This window comes from Elephas maximus, chromosome 20, assembly GCF_024166365.1.
Source record: "Elephas maximus indicus isolate mEleMax1 chromosome 20, mEleMax1 primary haplotype, whole genome shotgun sequence".
In the NCBI taxonomy this organism is placed as follows: Eukaryota; Metazoa; Chordata; class Mammalia; order Proboscidea; family Elephantidae; genus Elephas; species Elephas maximus.
The window spans coordinates 19,136,313-19,159,239 of NC_064838.1; the positions used below are offsets into that span (position 1 = coordinate 19,136,313).

At 41.3% G+C, this 22,927-nt stretch overlaps 1 protein-coding gene across 2 annotated transcripts; it reads right to left on the reverse strand.

Annotated features, from left to right (window-relative positions):
* Positions 1-756: 756 nt before the first annotated feature.
* Positions 757-13,307, reverse strand: PROK2 (prokineticin 2). Of its 2 annotated transcripts, XM_049863000.1 has the most exons (4): positions 13,209-13,307; positions 9,817-9,942; positions 2,133-2,195; positions 757-861 (listed from the first exon to the last, which is right to left on the reverse strand). In XM_049863000.1, the coding sequence occupies exons 1-4, from the start codon at positions 13,305-13,307 to the stop codon at positions 757-759; spliced, it is 393 nt and encodes a 130-aa protein (XP_049718957.1). The 2 variants fall into 2 exon arrangements, with proteins under 2 accessions (XP_049718957.1, XP_049718958.1); XM_049863001.1 differs by lacking the exon at positions 2,133-2,195.
* Positions 13,308-22,927: the final 9,620 nt, after the last annotated feature.

The following is a 22,927-nucleotide window of genomic DNA, read 5'->3' on the forward strand; positions in this document are numbered from 1 at the left end:
AAAAAAAAAAGCCGAAGCCAAGTCTGGAAATCTAGAAGGAATGAATCTGGCTTTCCATTCTTTCTGCCATCACACCAGCCAAACCAGTCCAAGTGACCTGAAGACCACCTGGATGGGCAGTTAAGGGAAAAATCAAGACGTACATCCAACTCCACTCCACAAGGAGAGTTCAGAGTGTCTAGTTCAGCTCTGCACTCTTTTCACCGTGTAAGCATCAGGCAAACAGCTTGATTCTCATCAATGATTCTGCCAGTGGTACGGCTCCTCCACTTAAAAATGGCAGGAAGTAGGGGAGGGAGATGGAGGAGGATGAGGCCGGGTCTTAAAAAAACTTTGAGGAGAGACAGGAGATCACAGTCTGTGTGTGTGTGTGTGTGTGTGTGCGTGCGTGCGTGAGCGTATGGGGGGAGGTTAGGGAGTTAAGATTCTGTAACAAAATATCCAATTCTTATTCTCCTCATTTTTGTGAAAAGGGCTAAGTTATTGGCATAAAAAAGCCAAACAAAACCAAAACACAAACAGGGAAAGGAGAACTGGTTCCATCATGCCTTGCTTTTTATATTTCTATCCCAAATTAAAATTTACTTTCAATTAAAAAAAAATCATTTAAAAATCAGAGATAAAATTGCTACATGGAAAGGTTGAGGAAGTAAATACTATTTCTTTCTGGCATTTTCTTTGTTTGGCACAATCACAGGTAAAGACTTCACAGACATCATGTGGCTGTTCACAGTTAACGTTTCTACTCTACAGCAATTACTTCCGGGGTAAGCAAATAAATCGGCTAAACGAAGTCCGTAAACAGGACAAGCCCGGCAGACATGGACAAGTGTGATGCATCCTCCGGCCAAAAAATGGGACCTAAAACAAAAAGGAAAACCAATTCAGAGCAAGAAATATCTCAAAAGCAAGTCAAACTATTCTTGAGAAATCTCTTTAAATAAAAACAGGTAATATTTATTGACTGTTAACTGCTTATCAGGCAATATGTTTAACACTTTGTACATATCTTTTTCCATCCTTACAACCGCCTCATGAGGATAATAAGAACTTTAGTTATACCCACTTTACAGATGAGAGACTGAGGCACAGAGGGATTAAGCAACTTGGCCAAGGTCAGATATCTAGAACTTGAAGCTTAGCTGGCAGTTGGACCAGAGAGACCAAACTTTTAGTCACCAAGCTACACTGCCTTTTACTTTTTCTCATTTTAATTATGTTTATAGTACGTTGCTACTGAAACTCCCCAAGAAGAGCATAAATTATGGATACGGCCACATCTATATAAACTGCAACAATGAGCAAATAAATTTCACACATTTGCACACAGGTGCCAGAAGGAGTCAAAGTGTTGGAGGAAAAAACTGAGAAGGAATGAGAGAAAAATTAGGGAGAAGGCAAACTTGATTTGCAGAAATGGAACAAGCCAAACTCCAGCCTAGGAAGACCCTAGTGAAAGGCTGGCTTCATTCTGAGAGTCATTCAACTGCTATTTCTACTTCCAAGAGCCCAGTCTATCCCGTCAGTTAAGTTGGGGTGCGGAGAGTCCACCAGCGTGGTGGCTCTTTGTACCACCTGCAAGTGGAGTACACGCAAAGTATGTACACAGAAAAGAGGCAAAGATAGCAAAAGTCATTCTCCCTCCCCTGGAAATGGTGTCCCCTGGAGATTGTGCCTTGCAAGTTACAGGGAGAAAATTTAACCCCAGGCCTGAAGATGTTTTAGGGTCAATGAAATGGAGGACACCTGACTATGATTCATGGTGATGTGAGGGCAACAGGCTATGTGAGATCATGACTCAGGGGTCCTTCTACAGTTTAAGCATGGAAGAAGAAAGCGTTCTTATTGCTTCCAAACTTAACTGCTTTATTTGATATCTTAGTTTCCTATCCTATTCCACTAAAAGGGGACACACAATACTGATTATTTGCCCTTATGAGAAAGTCTGAGACGCATCTTCTAGATTCCTCCTAAATAGATGTCTTTATGCATAAAGATGGCTGTCTGCAGACAGTGGCAGAACCATTCTACCCTATGTTTGGATTGAAACAACAGGACAGATGGCACAACATACATAAAGACCGACTATTCTGGGCCCGTCTTTGGTTGGCACCATGCTCAGCTTCTCTTACCTCCTTTTTCCTTTTTCTTCTCTTCCTCTTTCTTCTTTCCTGCCTTCCATTTCCCAATTGGTTCTGGAAGGGCCAGGGAGATGACTGACATCAATACATGCAGAAAGGGAAGTAATAGGAAGGTAGGGCATGTGTGTGGTGAACAGGCAGAACAAGGTCTACCCAAGCCATCCCAGGCTCTTTGTCTTTTTGATACATCGTCGCTTTCAAGGCTCCAACAACAGAGCCTACACAGAGGTACAATGGCCATCAGCACAACAGAGACTTGTGCTCAGAATGGTTCTGTCACTGTGTGCCAAAGGGTACTCTGATGGTTGGCTCATTTGCTGCCACTGAGAATATGTTAGATGAGGTGGGTGTAGCTGGAATGGCTCCAAAAATTTCAAGTGGGCAATATAAGAAGACATAATCTGTGACCTGTATAACCTGTTCTGACCCAGAGACTTTGAGAGCTTCCTTCTCACCAAGCCTAAAACCACTGCATAGGCCAGTGGGTCTCAACCAAGGGTGACTCTGTGCCCCAGAGGACATGTGACGATGTCTAGAGATATTTTTGGTTATCACAACTTGGGGGCATGCTACTATCAAGTGGGTAGAGGTCAAGGATACTGCTGAACATCCTACAATGCACAGGGCAGCCCCCTACAAGACGGAATCATCTGGCCCCAGATGTCAATAGTGCCAAGGTTGAGAAACCCTGGCACAGACAGCAATATTCAAGAGAAGTGAGCCTGAAGTAATTGAGATATAATTATAATCCACATGTCAAACTGATGGAAAACACCAAGCATATTTCTTTTATTCATTCATTCAACAGGTATTTAGTGAGTGTCTCCTTCACACAAGGCCCTATTTTAGGTGCTGAGGTTACAATGATAAACAAAGCAGGATGATGAGAGACAGATGACCAGCCAGATGGATGAGCTACTAATATGTGCCTGTGTGGTGCTTACAGTCTTGTGCTTTGTGCATCACACAACACTGCGATCGCTCTCTGGCCTGTCACATGGGCGGCTGCCAGCGCCTTGAAAGCAGCAGAAAAGAAAAAACAGCAGTGATGGCCTTCCATGGGCTACCTCATGAGACACCTTGTGAAAGCTTCACATCAAGCCTGTGTGTGAGATTTTCACCGTGTTTTGAGGCGAGGTAAGTGGCTTCCCTAGAGGTGAAATAACTTGCCTGAGGTGACCCAGCTAAAGTGGAAAAGTGCTCACAGTCAAACCCAGTCCCATTTTCTTCCAAATACGGCTCTCTTCTCAAATACCACCATGACCAGACTCTTTGAAGAAGGGGGCTGTGCCTGTTTTTTTTATGAGCATATAACACTTAGCCTGGTACATAAGAGATGCTCAAGCAAGTATCTGTTAAATGCTTATCACCACTCCTGCCCTTTGCATAGTCTGTGAACCCCCGAGGGCAGAGGGACGACTGTTCAGGTTGTGTGGCTGCCCCTCACCCTGCACGTGCCCAGCATAGACCAGCCCCGAGTGATTAAGAAAGATTTACTGTGAAGCCAAAGATGCTAACACCCCTCATTGCATGGGCACCTCCATGGTCTAGGAGGGGTCGTGGAAATGTATTGACACATCATATGTTTTTGTAAAGCTTTCAAAAGTAAGATCTCTTTGCTTTCTTTTTCTTATCAAGGGCACCAAAACTGTATCAGCACCCACCTGAATCTGCCTGACTGACCTGAACATAAAGCTTACACCTGGAGGTCTTTATACCTCATTCAAACCCAGGTGCCTTTTTCAAGATCCAGTTTGTGCTTCACCCTTGGTCCCCCAGAGTCCTTAGCTGCATCAGTCCTTGGGGGGTTTCCCTTTCCCTCTTATATCTGTGAGCCCCTAATGTCCAAGGCCACTAGATACTCGTGAATTCCTTGACTGGCCCATCCACCTCTAGATCTATATACATTGTGTGACAACCTAATAGGCATCTAATAGTCACCACTGCATGAGAAAGAGTTCACAGATGAGGCACATTCAGATGTACAAATCCAGCCAAGAAGCTAACGATTCAGCCCAAACTGGATGGTTTACTTTAGAATTAACTGTACACTCAATCCAGAATTTCTAATAGCCTAGAATTCCAAACAACAAATCCCAGAAGTTACCAAGGCAGAACAACCAGCACTTTGCAGAAAGCAAGATTCTTAACCATTTGCAGCACTTTTAAAGAGAGAACAGTACTGATGCAAAACAGAAGCACTGTTTGGGTTTTCTCTCAAAACAGAGTCAATTACGTTAAAGAAGGAAATGTAATGTTTAACTTATGTTAGAGAAGGAAACGTGAAGAAAAGCCTAGTTATGTGACACAGGAAGCTCTGATGCTATTATCTTTTTATTTGTAATGATACCTAGGTTTGTGATAACTTTTTTCACTGAAAGCACATAGTTTAAAAAAAATTCAGACTGTATAGAAACATATGAAACAAAAACTAAAAATCCTATACTCCCAGAGTTTTTGGTTTTAATAATTACAAAGACTGCATTGTATCTTAATTTGGTAACTTAAAATTTTTTTTTTTTTGCTGTAGATATATATATTCATACAATTTTAAATAATGTAATTATTTATCTATTTTCCTTTTGTGAATAGGAGGTTAACACCGGGACTGGGCTGCCGTGAGAATGGCTGGGGCCTCCCATTGCACTGTGTCCTTGGCAAAGAATGGCGGTCAATGGGAGAGGTGTGTTGGCCTCACTGGTTGTGTAGAATTGCACTTGGGTTGGGCAGCTGCTGGCATGCAGGTCTTGGGCCCGTGACTAGGGGGTATAAAAGATTGGTGAGGAATACGGGCAGCAGCTTCTGTGAGTCAAGGTGGCCCCTGCACACCTTGGCTTTCATCTGTGGTGGCCACATGTGCTCAAAACTGTGACTTGGGTAGCTCCTGAGCTCCCAGTGAGGATGCTGTGATCTCCTACATGGTGCCCTGTAAAGCTAAGTCGAAGTAGTGTTAGACCAGTTTGCTCAACTGGGGTAATTTCCACCTTCCCACCAGAGGGACATCTGGCAATGTCTGGAGACATTTTTGATTTTCACAACTGGGCAGGAAGCACTACTGGCGTCTAGTGGGTAGAGGCCCTGGAGGCTGCTAAACATACTACAATGCACAGAACAGCCACCCACAACAAAGGATTCATCTGGCCCAAAATGTCAGTAGTGTCAAGGAGAAGAAACCCGGTATTAGATTGAAGCATATTCATGTTTTATGAGTCTCTTTGCCAATTTGAACCTATAATGACAGCTGTGATGCTGTCCCTATATAGCAAATCTAAAGAGTGGCTCTTGACACCATGATAGGAAAGATGAGGAAATTAGTCTATTATGCTTTCTCCTACCTAAAAAAAAGCCACACCTGTTGCTGTCAAGTTTATTCCGACTCATAGTGACCCTATAGGACAGAGCAGAAGTACCCCATAGGGTTTCCAAGGACAGGCTGGTGGATTCAAATCGCTGACCTTTTGGTTAGCAGCCATAGCACTTAACTACAGTTAAGTACAGTTAACTACTTAACACAACCAGGGCTCTTTCTTCTGCCTATCTCTCATTAAACTTTTTAGTTATATTTTTAAAAATTTATACTCGATTTTGAAATTGTAAGTATATTTACAGTGCTTTGTTACAGGTTGATTCTAAAGTAGAAACCACTAATAATTTTAAAATCTTCAATTCATTTTAAACAAACAAGATGCAGGTTTTTATTCAAAAAATTTTCCAAAAAGAAAATGTATTTGTCAAGTTTTAAAGTGTGGTTAAAACACAAAACAAAGCAAACAAACAAAAAAAAAAAACCAAGCTGGTACTAAAAACGTTCCCATAGAAAGTAAAAAAAAAGATTATTTGAAGGAAACAAAATAGTTTAAGTGGAAAAAAATTCATAAAATAATAAGCAATAAAAGTATTAAACACATAATTATAAACTACCAAAACCAAACGTTAATCAGAATGGGAGAGAAATGGCTAACTTACTATGTAAATTTTGAATAGTTATAAAATATATTACAAGTATTTTTTTTTTAAACAGCAAGGTATTACCTGTAGACACATAATCCAGTAACTCCTCCTTAGCTCTTAAACAAAAATTAATTGTTAAAAATGAACACCTATTAAAACTAACATTTGCTTTAAAATGTGTTATCGAAATATATATCCTATTCTTTCTATACGGATTTGTATTTTATTCTATCTTTTTCTTATAAAAATATAAAGTTGAAGATTATATAATTATTATAGTCTATCAGTGACCATGAACTCTTCAAGTTAACAATGCATCTGAAATAAAATAGGAAACTGAGCAGATTCCATACAGAACTCAGTGGTTATCAATTCCTGTCTGATTCTGTTCCCTATTTGAGTCATCAAATACTGTTAACTTTACCCAGATAAACAGAATTTTGAGGTTAATGACCAAGGTAAACCAAAATGGAAAGTTTAAAATCTGTACAGGTATGGTCTTTATTCACAGACTTGTGCTTTTTTAAAACACCAATCTCTTGTGGACCACACCAGTTAATCCATTAAATAAAAAAATAGTGAACACAACACATTAAAATAAATTTTGCTAGCATCACCATTTTTTCCACCTACAAATTTTTACCATTTACAAATGAACCATTAAATTTCAGAAGAGTTGAGTACTTCATACAATGTTAACCAGGATATATTTATGAAAAAAAATTCATGAGCTGCTTCAAATAGAATATATTTGAGAGATATTCTGGGAGAAACTATTTACTGGAATAGGGTTAATTTCACCTAGAACAAGTACCAACTCTGGGGCCTAGTCTAAAAATAGGTAATTGAAGTGATCTATGAAAATGTATTTTTAAGACAGAAAAATAACCAACAGGAAAGGTTGTAAAACTGAGTTCTAGAAACATATTTCACAAGTGGGTATCTGAATAGGGAGAAAATTAAAACATGACATGAAACTATTTTTTAAATACTTTTGTCCTTCTATCACTTAATTTAACTATGAAAACCATATTAAAGATTTCATTATTAAAACTGTGATAAAAACAAAACCATAGAAATGCATCCAGATTTATGGAAGGAGATTGATTTTGTTTACTTCCAGAACTAGCCATGCACTAAATCTCAGCTAGAAGTTACTAGGCATCTGGGAAACTGAGTTCGGTTCTCTTTAAAGCACCTCAGATTTGGAAAACTCATCTGAGGTATGGGATGAAACAAAGTCTCATTTTGGGCTATCATCACTCACCCAAGTCAACATCTTGCCTCTCTTTACCCACACAAACCAGCTTTGGTTCAACTGGGCTAAAAAGTGTTCAAACTAAAGGCAGCCACTGCCTTCACGGAGGCAGGAGAGTGCAGTGATGAAGACCCATGGCAGTGGAGTGTCAGAGGGCTGGGAAGTCCAGTGTCTGTTCTCTCAGTACCACCTCTGCGACCTCGCCTGGTCAGTCAGCCCCTGAGGCTTAATGCTGTCATATGCAGATACTGACAAGAATAAATCTACTTCTCAGGCTTGTTTTGAGTACTAAAGAAGAAATACATAGATAGCATTTAGCACAGAGTTTCTGCTCCATCACAGCTTTGGACAAATAGCAACTATTATTGTTATTAAAACAGAAATAGTTCCACAGGCTGAGTCATCCTCTCAGTAGTTGTTTTAGCGAACAGGCTCCGTGATGTTAGGTTACACGGTTGTTAGCTGCTGTCAGGTTGGCTCCCTTACTCACGGCGATCCTACGCACGACGGGATTAGACCCTCGTGATCCATAGGGTTTTCACTGGCTAATTTTTGGAGCTACATTGCCAGGCCTTTCTTCCTAGTCTGTCTTAGTCAGGAAGCTCTGCTGAAACCTGTTCAACATCATACCAACAGGCAAGCCTCCACTGACAGATGGGTGGTGGCTGTGCCCGAGGTGGACTGGCTGGGAACCCATCCTGGGTTTCCTACCTGGAAGGTGAGACTTCCACCTCTGAAGCACTGCTGCTCTCTAAGGTTATACCAACACTGTATAAAAACGACTTCAGAGACAGCTGCTCAGAGTACAAAAGATGATTCATTCGATAAGGACGATGAAAAAATGGACAGCAGTGCCAAAGGCAGTGGGGCCAGCTACACTGCCTTGTGGGAAGTTTGGCATTGACACAGGCAGATAATGTTTTAAAACTTTTTGTCTTAAAATGTCCAAGAATAAAAGGTCCATATCATTATGCTGGAGCCCTGGTGGCACAGTGGTTAAGAAATTGGCTGCGAACTACAAGGCTGGTAGTTTGAAACCACGAGCTGCTCCTTGGAAACCCTATGCAGCAGCTCCACTCTGTCCTACAGGGTTGCTACGAGTTAGGATCGACCCGACAGCAATGGGTTTCTATCATTAGGCTAGCAGGAAGAGCTATTTTTAAATGGCAGTATAGTCTCCCTTGGTAAAGCCATAAGGAAGAACGGCTTAAGCATAACAATTATTTCTCAAGGAGACCACAGGAAATCCAAAAGCAAATTCAGACAGGCACAGACAACTGGAATCTATATTCTATCTCATAGACCTAAACCTAAAGTCACAATTTATTTCATTACCTTCATTCCAAGAATGTCAAATATTAACTGCTATCTGGGACCATGGACTTCAGTGAAGATGTTTGGCTCTATTACAATTTTAAACCCTAAACCACATGTGGAAAAAAAGGTACAAGGTGGAATTCAGGCTGCTTTGAAAATATTCTATTTTAACATGGGAGAACACCATGTGGAGCAAGAACATGGCAAAGAGACTGAGCTGACTCTCGCAAGCTTCCTGGCATAGGGCCAATCTTTGGAAGCCTCCAGACTACACTTCACTGATGGGTAAAACAAGAAGATGGTACTAGAGTAAGGCACTGCAAGCTGTCATCTCTAGGGGTTTTGATGGGACCACACAGTGATTCAAAATGTTTTAATCTGAAGGGCAAGGACTCTCCAGCCCCACACACTTCTCTGCTCCCCGGTCTCCCGCGCCCTGCCTTCCTGATACAGTGTCAACCCGCCTGGACTCTGTAGACAGGCAAGTCTGTAACCTCTGCAGATACAGCCTCAAAAGCCCCGTACAGCCCTGCCATCCGGTGGTCCTGTCTCTTGTCAGCAACTTTTCAGAAGTGTTGCTCTGCTAACTGTGACACTGAGCTGATAGATGATAAATTGGGTAATTAAATACCACCAATCTCTAAGGCTGTGAGCAATGCACCCTGGAGATACAGAGTCAAAATATTCAACTTTTAAACTAAGATCCAGGAGTAACTGTATTATCTGTGACTTTCTGAGACAAAAACATGAAGCTTAGTCACCTCTTACTTGTGCCTTATCGCTGGGTCTGATATTAAAAGTCTCTTCCAGAACATCTACACCCTGGTTTCTGCAACGAAGCTTCATAGAGTGTAATACGTACTCTTTGTCCCAAATAATCTTTAGGCAAATTTATGTGTTCATTTTTATAAAAGGTTTCTAACGCCATGGGAGCAATGGCATGAAAAGCATCACTAAAATCAGGATGACAGAGGATAATTTTTTTTTTTTTTAAATGTAAGGGGCAAGGAGAGAGGGTGGGTTTTCACTGTCATCATCTCTAACTTTCAATTTCAAGCACATTACCCAGCCTTCATGTCATACAGGCCTTGCTGAGTTAAGTTACGGAGAGATAAGAGAATCACCATGAAAACACACACACATACTAACTTTTCGAGTCAGCGGATGGCAGATGTCTCCCACTTTGCCCATAGGTGTACAAATCCTTATGCTCTTAACCCAGATGCTAACAGCACAGCACATGCCTCCACCACACTGGGGATCCTTGTCGCAGGCCTGAAATGCAATGAACAAACAGATAAATATAGATAGCGGGAAAGACTTAAGCTAAAAAAAAAAAAAATCTAAAATTAGCAGTAAGAATGCTCTTCAAACACCCAAACACTATGATTTTAATAATCACATATATGAAAAAGGGACTGTAATCTGCATTTGCTTGCACATATTTACAATAGAATCTGATAGATTTTCCCAGTTTTTCAAAAATGGGCTAAACAATACCCCTGAATTATGAAAATCTTAAGTACACATAAGACTTAAAAAAAAAAAAGCATTCTTTTTATAGGTGAGCTGGCTTTGACCTTGAAGAATGGGTCTATATTAGCTTTGTATTATACATGGCCATTAGGAACTACACAAATCACAAGATTGTGTGACTATTAAGTGCAGAATACATTGGGCCCAATTTTCAAAAGGGATTTAAATGGTCTCTAAATCTGACATGAAATGCTCTAGGCCCATAAAGGCACTGATGTAAATTTTAGAAGTGTTCATTTTCCTTTTAAAATTATTTGCATTTTGGTTCATGAACTTGACGTTTCTCACACCATTGACTTGATTTTCACCATTGCCTCTTTAAAGAGAGAAATCTCATAGGTTGAGAATGGACAGACCAAAACTTTTGCTTTATGTTACTTTTCAGGTGAGTAACCTGCAAAAAGAAAATTATTGACTTAGAATATATGTATCTGTGTATGTCCTTCATGTAACCAGCTGGCCTGTCTTCTAAAATCCATCAGATTAAGAAGTACTAGTGACAGCTGCAATTATAAATGGTGATTACTAGGACACCAGCTCCCAGTACAAAAATTAAGTATATATCAAAGAATCATCTACAGAGGTATTTTTATACTCTTCTAAATAATGACAGACTAAATTCATTTGCATGAAAATGGATCTAAGGAACTATTGTTATTTCCTAAAACCAATACAAAATAGGGTGCTTTGTTTGAACAGTGTGCAGTAATATGTTCTGTTGGCAATAAGGTAAAAAGAGTCTACTATTTATGGAGGAAACTACAAAGTCTGTAATTTAGACACAAATTTCAATGTACACTCATTGGGAATAACGACAACAGTACTTCAAAGTTCTCAGTTTTGGGAACAGACATAACTCCTCAAAACATAAATATATGGAAGCAATCTTATCATTATTTTTCATTACACATGATCAACTTTCTTGCTTTAGAGTGCATTTACTTCCCCTATTTGAATTTATTAGTGTATTGAAAACAAGAATCTGGATTTTAACAGCTACGATTTTCACCTTGGGGTGTGTAGTCTTTTATAAGGCCATATCTAAACATTTCATTTTCCCATTTTATGTGTACGTCAGAAGTCATGTATATGTGACTCGTTCAGTCAATGGCCTTTTCCAGTATGGTTTTAACAAATTTCTATGGACATATAAATCAATTTCAAAGTACGGACAAATACACACAAAAAGTAAATACTTAAGGTGGAGGTTTCAGCCAGTATTTTATCTCAATAGATGTTGAAGACCCTGAATTATAAAGCCCCACTAGCCCTTTTTTATAAGAAAATCAAAATCCAGCCAAAACCTTTTAAAATTAAATCACTTAAATATTTAACATCCTCTAGATAACACATCTGGGTAAGTTATGGAGTTTTTCATCAGTATTATGGTAGTCCCTGTCACGGAGACAAGAACTAGATTTCTTCATTGCCATGTTTCTGTAGAAATTTTTTTTTAAAATTCTTTGCTTGTAACAATGAGTTAAAATAACAACAACAATACACAAAAACAACACAGGACTACATAATAAGCCTGGACTAAGCCTCTCAAACAGATAAACATCCAATATGATAAAATTTCACTGTGTAACAAAAAGCGTCACTTCTTGGAAATATTTACTAAGAACTGCCTAGGTTTATATATATTTAATTAGGCAGCTGTTTCCTTATGCCTTTCATTCTTAACCCATTGCAGGTCTATTCAAATAGTGTCGTCCTGTGAAGGGAACAAAAAGATACTTATATTGCAAAGAAATTTTGAGCTCAGAGGATTAGGAGAAATTTGAAATAAACCAGCAGGGGAAGAGGAGGAAAAAAAAAAAATCATGTTTCAATTCTCTTGAATTAGAAAGCCCTTTAAAAAACTTTCTTTCAACCAGATTGGCTACTAACAAAGCTGCTCAAAGAATTTTTTTAATTGCTAAACTATTCTAATAAAGATCACAAAGAATATAATTAAATATCTGTCGGGTAAAACCAAATACTTTTATAGCACAGGGCTTTCAATCTGCTACAAACCTATTAACTCACATAGAGACAATGGAGCTGTATTTTCTCAAGACAATGACATTTCTCTTAAAGGCTATTTCATTACCGATGTATCATCATTTCAAACAGAGCTGTTTTATATAAATCCTGTAACATGCACTCAGATACTGGAAGTAACTTAATGAAAATATAAATTAATTCCACCTTTGAAAAAAAAAAAAGAGTAATGCAGTTGACCAACCAGGAAATGGTTGCAGTTTTGTATTACTGATATAAACTAGACTTAAGACTTTTTAAATTTTTTTTACGGTAAACTCATCCTTCAGATCCACACAAAGAAAACTGTCGGTGCGAATAGGGAAAAATTAAACTAGTCCCTACTTCCAAAGACGCCTTCTCTAAGTTGAAACATCTACGCAGCAACCTACTCCATAATGACACCGGAGCACTGGAAGTGCCGTATTAGGGATTGGAAATGGAAAACTGTTACAGGGAGAACCTCAAGAAGCTGAAAAAAGCCCGGAATCCAGAAGGAAGGGCCCACAACTGCTTTTCAAAGCGCATACACGGCCCTGCACCAAGTTATTTCAAAGGGTTTCTGCGGAGGGCGCATTTGGAGCCAACTCCTTGACTAAGACTCCCGGGATTTGGGGCATTCGTCTTGCCCTATGGCGTTTCAGGAAGGAACCCTCAAATGTTAAGGTCCGAGGCTAGTGCGCCACGAGACAACTTCTTTCAGCTTAACACGAAAACAAACCAGAGAGAGGTTGTGGGTGTCGCAGAGGAGGTCAGTGGGAGAAGGTGGTGGGGTGACGCTTTTGTCACTTTTCTTCAGGGCGCTCCCAATGTCCCGGGCCATCTGCTGCTTTTGGAGCAGGGCAGGCACTTTCCCAAGTGCGCCAAGGGGCGACGGAAGCAGGTGTCTCCGCCCTGGGTGTCCCTCCCCGCCCTTTCCCCGGGCCCCCTGGGCGCGCCCGGGGCGACCTGTGCCGGGTGGACAGGTGCGCCGGGCCGCTTACCCCGGTGATCACGGCGGCGTCTCCGGCGGGGGGCGTGAGCAGCAGCGGCGGCAGCAGCAGCAGCAGGAGCAGCAGCGGGGCGCAGCGCGGATTCCTCATGGCGCCCTCGGACTGGGCGGCGGTTGGGGGCCGTTGGGGGCGCGGGGCCGGGTGCGCTCTGTGGAGCGCGGAACGGCGGGCGGGCGCGGCGGCTCCGCGAGCCTCCGGGCCGTTATAAAGGCGAGCCCCGCCGTGACTCACGCCGGCGCCCGCCGGGCAGCACGCGCAGGGGGCACGGCGCGGGCACACACCCTGTGCCCCCGCGCGCACACGCGCGCCCACCCCGGCCGGGCCAGCCTCCGAGACGACCACGTGCCGGCGCGGCTCCCTCGGTCCCCGCCTCGGGCGCCACGCAGGCAGCGCCTCCCGCGGGGCGCCCCGCTCCCTGCCATTCTCTCGCCTCTCGCGCGCGGCTGCCTTTCGCACGCGCCTGAATCGCTTTTGTGGTCTGAGACGCACTCGTTTGCTGTCCTGGTTTCCAAAGCTCCACGTGCTCGGCGCCGAAACTTGCAGCTCATTTGCTCTACAGATGTTTAGGGAGCGCCTACTATGTGTCAGGCGCCATGGAAAAATTGGGGGTAAGGGGTAGTCGAACAAAAAACCAGGCCCATTTGTTCAGCAAGTGTTTTACCAAGCGCCCGCTGTATGCCAGGTACTTGGCGGTGAACCAGGCAGCCACCAAGTCTGTGCTTATGGTCGACTAACTTGGAAAAAAGGGACATCAAACAAACCAACTGAAAACGTGGACGGCACGGAAAAAGAACAAAGGGAGAACAAAAGCACCCCTAATCCCACATCCCTGACAACGTTTAGGGGTCCGTTCTTCCAGCTGTGGGAGTCCTATTTATTTCTTTCAAGTGTCTTCTCTTTATGCTCACATCTGTTTCCGACCCTCTTCTCTCTGGTTTTCCTCACAGGCATTCCCTCACTTCTTCAGCGTCACGCCAGCTTCAGGCAGAACAGTTCAGGATGATGCCAAAGGGAAATGAGAACGCATGGTTTCATGGGCCAACCCTGGGCCCCTTAGACCTTAGGTAGGGAGGTCTCTCTTCGTTTAGTTTCTAGTCCAGGAAAAACACCGCTCAGTCTTGTAAGATGCAATATGGCGTTACTGTGATTGGTTCATTCTTGTAAACATGAACTGAGTGTCTCCTGGGTTCTAGGCACAGCCTGAGAGGACAACTGACAAACTTGCCCTCGGTCTCTGACGGCCTCGCTCCAACATCTCAGCCTTTTTTTCCTCTATGAAAATGATTACAAGAGGACCTGGGTGTGACCATGCCAAACTTGCTTGTGGGAAAGAAGCCCAACTTTCCTCCTGAATCGTCAGAGCCTCTGGGCTCTCGCCCTGTCCCGTAAGGGCCACGAATTGTTGAAAAGCAGATGCGTCTCTCAGCCTCTTAAATAAATGTCGTGAGGAGAGTCAAAGTTACTTTCAGACTGTGGCGCTCCCCCATGCCAAAGCATTCAGACTCAATGTGGAAAAAAAAAAAAAAAAGAACTGGCAATTATCTCAATGTTAAACAGCTGAATATTTGGATACCCAAATCTTTGATTTTTAAAACCTCTTTACAAGTGTTTTCATGTTTGAGAAACGTCCTGAAACAGTAAACAAAAAGGGAGTCAAACTCTTTTTTAACTTTTAAAAAATTATTAAAATTGGACACACAGTCGAATAAGTGGAAACAGTAGCAAGTGACAGACTCCTGGAAAATTTCGTTTTCCAGTCTCCATGCCAACGCTAGCATGGGAATCCTGCCAGGTAAATGTGAAAACCAGTCAACATGGATTTTACCATTCCTGTAAGTTTTTTTTTTTTTAATGGTCTATTTCATATTTGCTACTATTGGAAGCCAGCTTGGGTATTCCCTGGTTCTCCAAGCACAGAAATCAGGATGTGTCTACTACATAGGAAAAAATCAGATTTCAAAAGTGGTTGGCTTCATACACACCTGTTTGGAAAACAATCGTCAGAAGGTTGTTTTGAAACAAGGTTGGAAACACTTAAAAATAGGGTCGGTTTGGTTTCACACTGCTTCTTTTGGGACTTTTACTTATTTTAATGCTTTCAGGAGGATGATATGACAAGTCTTTGTAGCCAAGTTAGAAAGTTGAAGTCTGGAAGTTAGTTCCGTCTTATGAAGAGAAAGATGAAAGAATGCGTTTGGATTAGTCTAGAAACATACTAAGTAGGAAAGCCAACTGACCAGCAATGACGTAGAAACTGAACAATAGTTTCTATTTTATTGCTGCAACCTGTTAATATATTGCCGCATGATCAGTTCAGCCCAGGGAAGACTGTAGGAGGGGAACCAAACTTTGTGCGGTTCAGAGTATAGACTATCATATTCTAGAAAACCATCAAGGCTCAGCTGAATTGAGGGGCAGTATAGTAGAGTTCATAGAGTTTCCAAGGAGCGCCTGGCGGATTTGAACTGCCACCCTTTGGTTAGCAGCTGTAGCGCTTAACCACTAGTTGGAATTGACTTGACGGCAACAGGTGTGGTCTTTTGGTTTTTTACAGTAGCATCTACAGGACCCCATCCATGTTTGTGAGTCAGACCAGCATGGATTGGAATCCTGTGTAACCACGAGCAATTCACTTAACCTTTCTAAACATCAGTTTTCCTCATGTGTAAAATGGGTATAAGACATCTCTGGAAGTTAGTTCCATCTTATAAAACTTGTAAAATGGGTATAAGACAACCTCATGAGGCTGTGGTGAGACTTAAAGGGGATAATAACTGTAAAGTGCTTAGTACAGTACCTGGACCAGAATGGGAACCCGGTTAGGGTTACCTTTTATCAAGTCTTATTATTTGGTCTCCCCTGGCAATTTCAGCCAACCGTGATACATTTCACTTCTATCTTGCCCACCAAATTATATTGTACACTCCTTGTCATTAGGACCCTTGCGTCTAATTCCCCACATATACCCCTTGGCACATAGCACAATGATAGACATATAACAGGCACTCAGTAAATATCTGAACATACCAGGTCATAAGAAAATGAAATATGTTGTTGTTGTTAGGTGCCTTCAAGTTGCTTCCAACTCATAACGACCCTATAGGACAGAGCAGAACTGCCCCATAGGGTTTCCAAGGAGCAGTTGGTGGATTTGAACTGCCGGCCGTCTGGTTAGCAGCTGCACTCTTAACTGCTACACCACCAGAGCTCCAAAAAAAAAAAAAAAAAAAAAATGGTATAGACACATTTAATTTATAAAAATCAATTAAATGTCATCAGCAAAAAGCAAAAGGGATACTTTACCTGGAGTAGGTGATACAGCCTGCCACTCTGCTCAGTGGACACATGACCTGAAATGACTTCAGAGTCATCCTTGACCCTCTCTTTCTCCCATACCATATGTCCAATCCATCTGGAAGTCTTAAAAACTTTGTCTTCAGAATATAGCTAGAATATGACCACCTTGCATTCTGTCACCGACACCCTTTTTGTTCTGAGCCACTATCTTCTCTAGCCTAGATTACCACCACCTCCTGACTGGCCTCCTAGTTTTCACCCTTGCCTTCTACATACTATCATCAACGCAGCTGCCTCGACTTTTTTTTTTAATTATTATTGCAAAAATATAGATAGCACCACATTTGCCAATTCAACATTTTTCAAATATACAGTTCAGTAAGATCAACTATATCAATCATGCTGTGCAACCCTCACCAATGTCCTTTGCCAAATTTTCCGTTCCCATAAACAAAAATTTAATGCTTCCCAAGCAATAATTCTCCTATCCTCTCTCCCTCCTGCCCCTGGTAACCACTTTCAGACTCTGATCTCTATATATTTACCTATTCTATGTACTTCATATTACTGGTATCATACAATATTTGTCCTTTTGAGGTTGACTGCTTTCATTCAGTATAATGTTTTCAAGGTTCATCCACGTTGTGGCATATATCAGGACTTCATTTATCTTTACAGCAGAGTAATATTCCATTATATATATATGTATCACAAGTATTTCTTTTTAAATGTAAATCAGACCCTTTGCCTAAAACCCTGCAGTGGCTCGTTTCTCACAGAGACCTTCAGATCTTTGGTTGATTCTCTAGTGGTCATCTTCCTGCTGGTTCTGCTCCAGCCACACCGGCCTTCTTGCTGTTTCTATAACACACAAGCCATGCTTCCATCTGGGGAACTTTGTCCTGGATCTTCTCTTTGTCAGGATTGCTCTTCCACCAAATAGACAGCCACATCACTGACTCGTCTCCTCCAAGTGTTTGCTCAAATTTAACCTTCTCGGGAGGCCTATCCTGATCACGCTAACTAAATATGCAACTGCCCCAGCACTCCAAATGCCCTCAATCTACTGCTCTTCGTATTTCACTTTTTCCTAAAGCACTTAATACCTTCTAACATACTCTGTTAATTGCTTATTATCATTATTGTTTCCACCACCTGTCTGTCCACTACCAGTTAGTTTGTTGTACTGTGGTGGCTTGCGTGTTGCTGTGACACTGGTAGCTATGCCGCCAGTATTGCAAACACTGGTCACCCATGGTGGACAGGTTTCAGTGGAGCTTCCAGACTTAGATAAACTAGGAAGAAAGGCCTGGCAATCTGCTTCCCAAAATTAGCCACTGAAAACCTTATGGTTCACAACAGAACACTGTCTCGCTTGCTTTGGGCACATCATCAGGAAGGATCAGTTGCTAGAAGACATCATGTTTGGTGACGTAGAGGGCCAGTGAGGGTGAAGGAGACACTTGGTGAGGTGGATAGGCACAATATACAAAGATGAACTTAAACATGCCAGTGATCATAAGGATGACACAGGACTGGGCAATGTTTCGTTCTGTTCTATGTGAGGTCATCAAGAGCCAAGATGATTGGAGAGTAGCTATCTATCTACATACCTATCATTATCGTTTATTGTCTTGCCACATCTACCCTACACATTCTTGTTATTGTTAGGTGCTGTTGAGTCAGTTCCAACTCATAGCGACCCTGTGTACAATAGAACAAAACACTGCCTGGTCCTGTGCCATCCTCACAATCATTGCTATGTTTGAGGCCATTGTTGCAGCCACTATGTCAAGACCCTCGTTGAGGGTCTTCCTCTTTTTTGCTGACCCTATACTTTACCAAGCATGATGTCCTTCTCCAGGGACTGGCCCCTCCCGATAACATGTCCAAAGTACCTAAGATGAAGTCTCTCCATCTTCGCTTCTAAAGAGCATTCTGGCTGTACTTTTTCGAAGACAGATTTGTTCATTCTTCTGGCAGTCGATTCAGAGTTCTTTGCCAACACCATAATTTCAAGGCATCAATTCTTCTCAAGCCTTCCTTATTCATTGTCGAGCTTTTGCTTGCATACGAGATGATTGAAAATACCATGGCTTGGGTTAGGCACACCTTAGTTCTCAAAGTGACATCTTTGCTTTTCAATACTTTAAAGAGGTCTTTTGCAGCAGATTTGCCCAATACGATATGTCATTTGATATCTTGACTACTGCTTCCAGGGGTGTTGATTGTGGATCCAAGTAAAAATGAAATCCTTGACAACTTCAATATTTTCTCCGTTTATCATGATGTTGTTTATTGTTTGAGTTGTGAGGATTTTTGTTTTCTTTACGTTGAGGTGTAATCCATACTGAAAGTTGTATTCTTTGATCTTCATCAGTAAGTGCTTCAAGTCCTCTTCACTTTCAGCAAGCAAAGTTGTGTCGTCTGCATATCATAGGTTGTTAGTGAGTCTTCTCCAATCCTGATGCCTCATTCTTCTTCATATAGCCCAGTTTCTTGGATTATTTGCTCAGCATACAAATTGAATAAGTATGGTGAAAGGATACAGCCCTGACGCACACCTTTCCTGATTTTAAACCATGTAGTATTCTCTTGTCTTGTTTGAATGACTGCCTTTTAGCTATATACAGGTTCCACATGAGCACAATTAAGGGTTCTGGAATTCCCATTCTTCGCAATGTTATCCATAATTTGTTATCCATACGGTCAGTTGGATGCCTTTGCATAGTCAATAAAACATAGGTAAACATCTTTCTGATATTCTCTGCTTTCAGCAAAGACCCATCTGACATTAACGATGATATCCCTCATACCACATCCTCTTCTGAATCTAGCTTGAATTTCTGACAGTTCCCTATTGATGTACTGCTGCAACCATTTTTGAATTATCCTCAGCACAATTTTACTTACGTGTGATATTAATGTAATTTCCTCATTCTCTTGGATTACCTTTCTTTGGAACGGGCACAAATATGGATCTCTCAGTTGGTTGGCCAGGTAGTTGTCTTCCAGATTTCTTGGCATAGATGAATGAGCGCTTCCAGCCTTTGCATCCATTTGTTGAAACATCTCAGTTGGTATTCTGTCAATTCCTGGAGCCTTGTTTTTTGCTAGTGCTTTCAGTGTAGCTTGGATTTCTTCCTTCAATATCATCAGTTCTTGATCATATACTACCTCCTTATGTGGTTGAACGTCGAGCAATTCTTTTCGGTGTAGTGTCTCTGTGTATTCCTTCCATCATCTTTTGATGCTTTCTGCATCATTCAATATTTTGCCCATAGAATCCTTCAATATTGCAACTCGAGGCTTGAATTTTTTCTTCATTTCTTACAGCTTGAGAAATGCCAAGGGTGTTCTTCCCTTTTGGTTTTCTAACTCCAGGTCTTTGCACATTTCATTATAATACTTTGTCTTCTCGAGCTGCTCTTTGGAATCTGTCCAACTCTTCTATTTCATCATTTCTTTCATTCACTTTAGCAACTGTAGTTCAAGAGCAAGTTTCATAGTCTCTTCTGACATCCATTTTGGTCTTTTCTTTCTTTTTTTATGACCTTTTTTTTCCTTCACGTATAATGCCCTTGATGTCTTCCCACACTTTGTCTACACATACACCAGAATATAAGCTCCATGAGATGAAAGATTTTAAAATTTTGTTTTGTTCACTGATTTATCTCCAGTGTCTAGAAAAGTACCTCTTACATAACACACACTCAGTAAATCCTCGGTGAACAAATTATTGAAAGTGTAGAGATGGGACTGAAGTTAGGGTAGGGGTGGGTGAAAGCAAGACTGACTGGAAGCTGCTGTAGTCGTCCAGGTGACTTCTGTTAACGTAGAGGGTAGTGAAGAGGGAGAGAATGAACTGATTCACTAAGAAGTAAAACAGGTAGAGCTTGCTATTGGCCTAGACAAAAGATGGAGAAGAAAATGTCAAAATTCATGCCCAGAATTCATCTTGTGTAACTGATAGGCAATGGGGACACTGGGAAATCATCTGGGTGTGGAGAAAGGCAGTCAGATAAACCTAGGGTGTGGAGAAGAGCCTGGGCTGGAGATAAAATGCTTGCCAGGTGGTTTCCCCTTGAAATGTTTATCTATTTCATATAATTTAGTCACGTTGTTCTTGTTGTTGGGTGCCTCTGAGTCGATTTATGACCCCATGTGACAGAGTAGAACTGCCCCATAGAATTTCCTGGGCTGTAATCTTTACAGAAGCAGATCGTCAGATCTTCCTCCCTTGGGGCTGTTGGGTGGGTTTGAACCACCAACCTTTCGGTTAACAGCTTAGTGCTTAACCATTGTGCCATCGGGGCTCCTTAATTTTCGGAATCGACTCGACAGCAGTGGGTTTTTTTTGGCAAAAATTTAGATCAGGGTTTGGCGAACTGTGGCCTACTGCCTGGTTTTGTAAGTTGATTTTTATTGGCACACAGCCACGCTTATTTGCTTAGATATTGTCTGTGGCTGCTTTCACAATACAATGGCAAAGTTGAGTATTTTGAGAGAGACCATATGGCCTGCAAAGCCGAAAGTATTTACTATCAGGACCTTTACAGAGAAGGTGTTCAACTCCTGCTTTAGATAATAAAGAGGAGCCAGGTGTTTCTTTACTGCTCCTTAAGCCAAATTTGTTACCACCTCCTTTCCACAGCCTTTTCCTGGTTCTGTTTTGGGCTGTGCCTTTGATGCTCTGGTTTATACACAGCAGTGTAATCCATATGGTTTCTGATTTACGGTAATTTGCTCAAAGTTCTGACTTGCTAGTTGTCCCCTTGCCTGTTCACCTTGTTGTATTTCCTTTCCTTCCAATTGTCTGTCATATAGTAGGTGCTCAATAAATATTCGTTGGTTGAGTTTGAGGAGGAAGGGCAACAATGCGTGTTTGGTCTGCCATTTTGAACCCGAAGCCTGAAATGATTTTTACAACCTTACAGAAAATACAAGTTTTATTACTTTTTTACATGAAGCTCTAGTTTTTTTTTTTTTAAGTTCAAATAATTCAAATTGGACTTTATTCCTTACATAATGTTAAAAAAAAATTATTCTGTGGTCTAATATTTCTTTCTTATTTTATTTTTTATTGTACTTTAGATGAAGGTTTACAGAGCAAAGTAGTTTCTCCTTAAACAGTTAGTACACATATTCTTATATGACATCAGTTAACAGTTCCACTACATGTCAACACTCTCACTTCTTAACCTTGGCTTCCCTGTTAACATCTTTCTTGTCTTCTCCTGCCTTTTGGTCCTTGCCCCTGGGCTGGTGTGCCGCTTTAGTCTTGTTTTGTTTTATGGGCCGGTCCAATCTTTGGCTGAAGGGTGAACCTTGGGAATGACTTCATTATGGAGCTCAAAGGGTGTCCAGGGGCGTACTCTCAGGGTTTCTTCAGTCTCTGTCAGGCCAGTAAGTCTGGTCTTCTTTTGTGAGTTAGAATTTTGCTCTACATTTTTCTCCGGCTCTGTCCAGGGCCCTTTATTGTGATTTCTGTCAGAGCAGTCAGTGGTGGTAGCCAGGCACCACCTAGTTGTACTGGGCTAGGTCTGATGGAGGCAGTGGTAGATATGGCCCATTAGTCCTCTGGACTAATCTTTCTCTTGTGTCTTTAGTTTTCTTCATCCTCCCTTGCTCCCAAAGGGGTGAGACCAGTGGGTTATCTTAGATGGCCGCTTTCAGGCTTTTAAGACCCTAGACACTACTAACCAAAGTAGAATGTAGAACATTTTCTTTATAAACTCTGTTATGCCAGTTGAGCTAGATGTTCCCTGAGGCTATGCTCCCCACAGCCCTCAGCCCAGCAATTTGATCCTTCAGGGAGTTTGGAGGTGTCTATGGCGCTTCCGTGATCTTGCGCTGGACAAGTTGTGCTGGTGAAGCTCTATTTTTAAAAGTGATTATGGCTTGTTTGAAGACTTACTTTTTATGCCTCTCTTCTTAAGATTCCTAATTATTATAGCATAATAAGTGGGCACCACCATTTATAGCTGGGTGTGTCTTTGTGTAAATATTTGTCATGTAAATGGGTTAAAACAACTAAAATACGCTGCTTGTCTTTTCACCCTTCATCTTCTCTCACTGTACTATCACATGGTTGCTTTTCTTGTTAACAAACCTGAAATCTCAGTCTGAAATATCATTTTAAAAGAACAACCAGGCTTTAAATATGATGTATGAAAATAGAGTTGCTTTTATAATTCTAAATAAGACATCTATTTAAATCGATTTCAATGCTGATGACTTCCCTTTATTTTTAAAAATAAACCACCAAGCTTCAATTTGAAAGCCAATTGTCTGTAGAGACACTAAAAATTATTTGGCCTATTCAAGTGATAATGTACAAGAACGTTTACCTATTTTAAAGGAGTTGAAATATTAACTCAGAAGAAAGAGTTTTCTTAAAGCAATTAGTATGA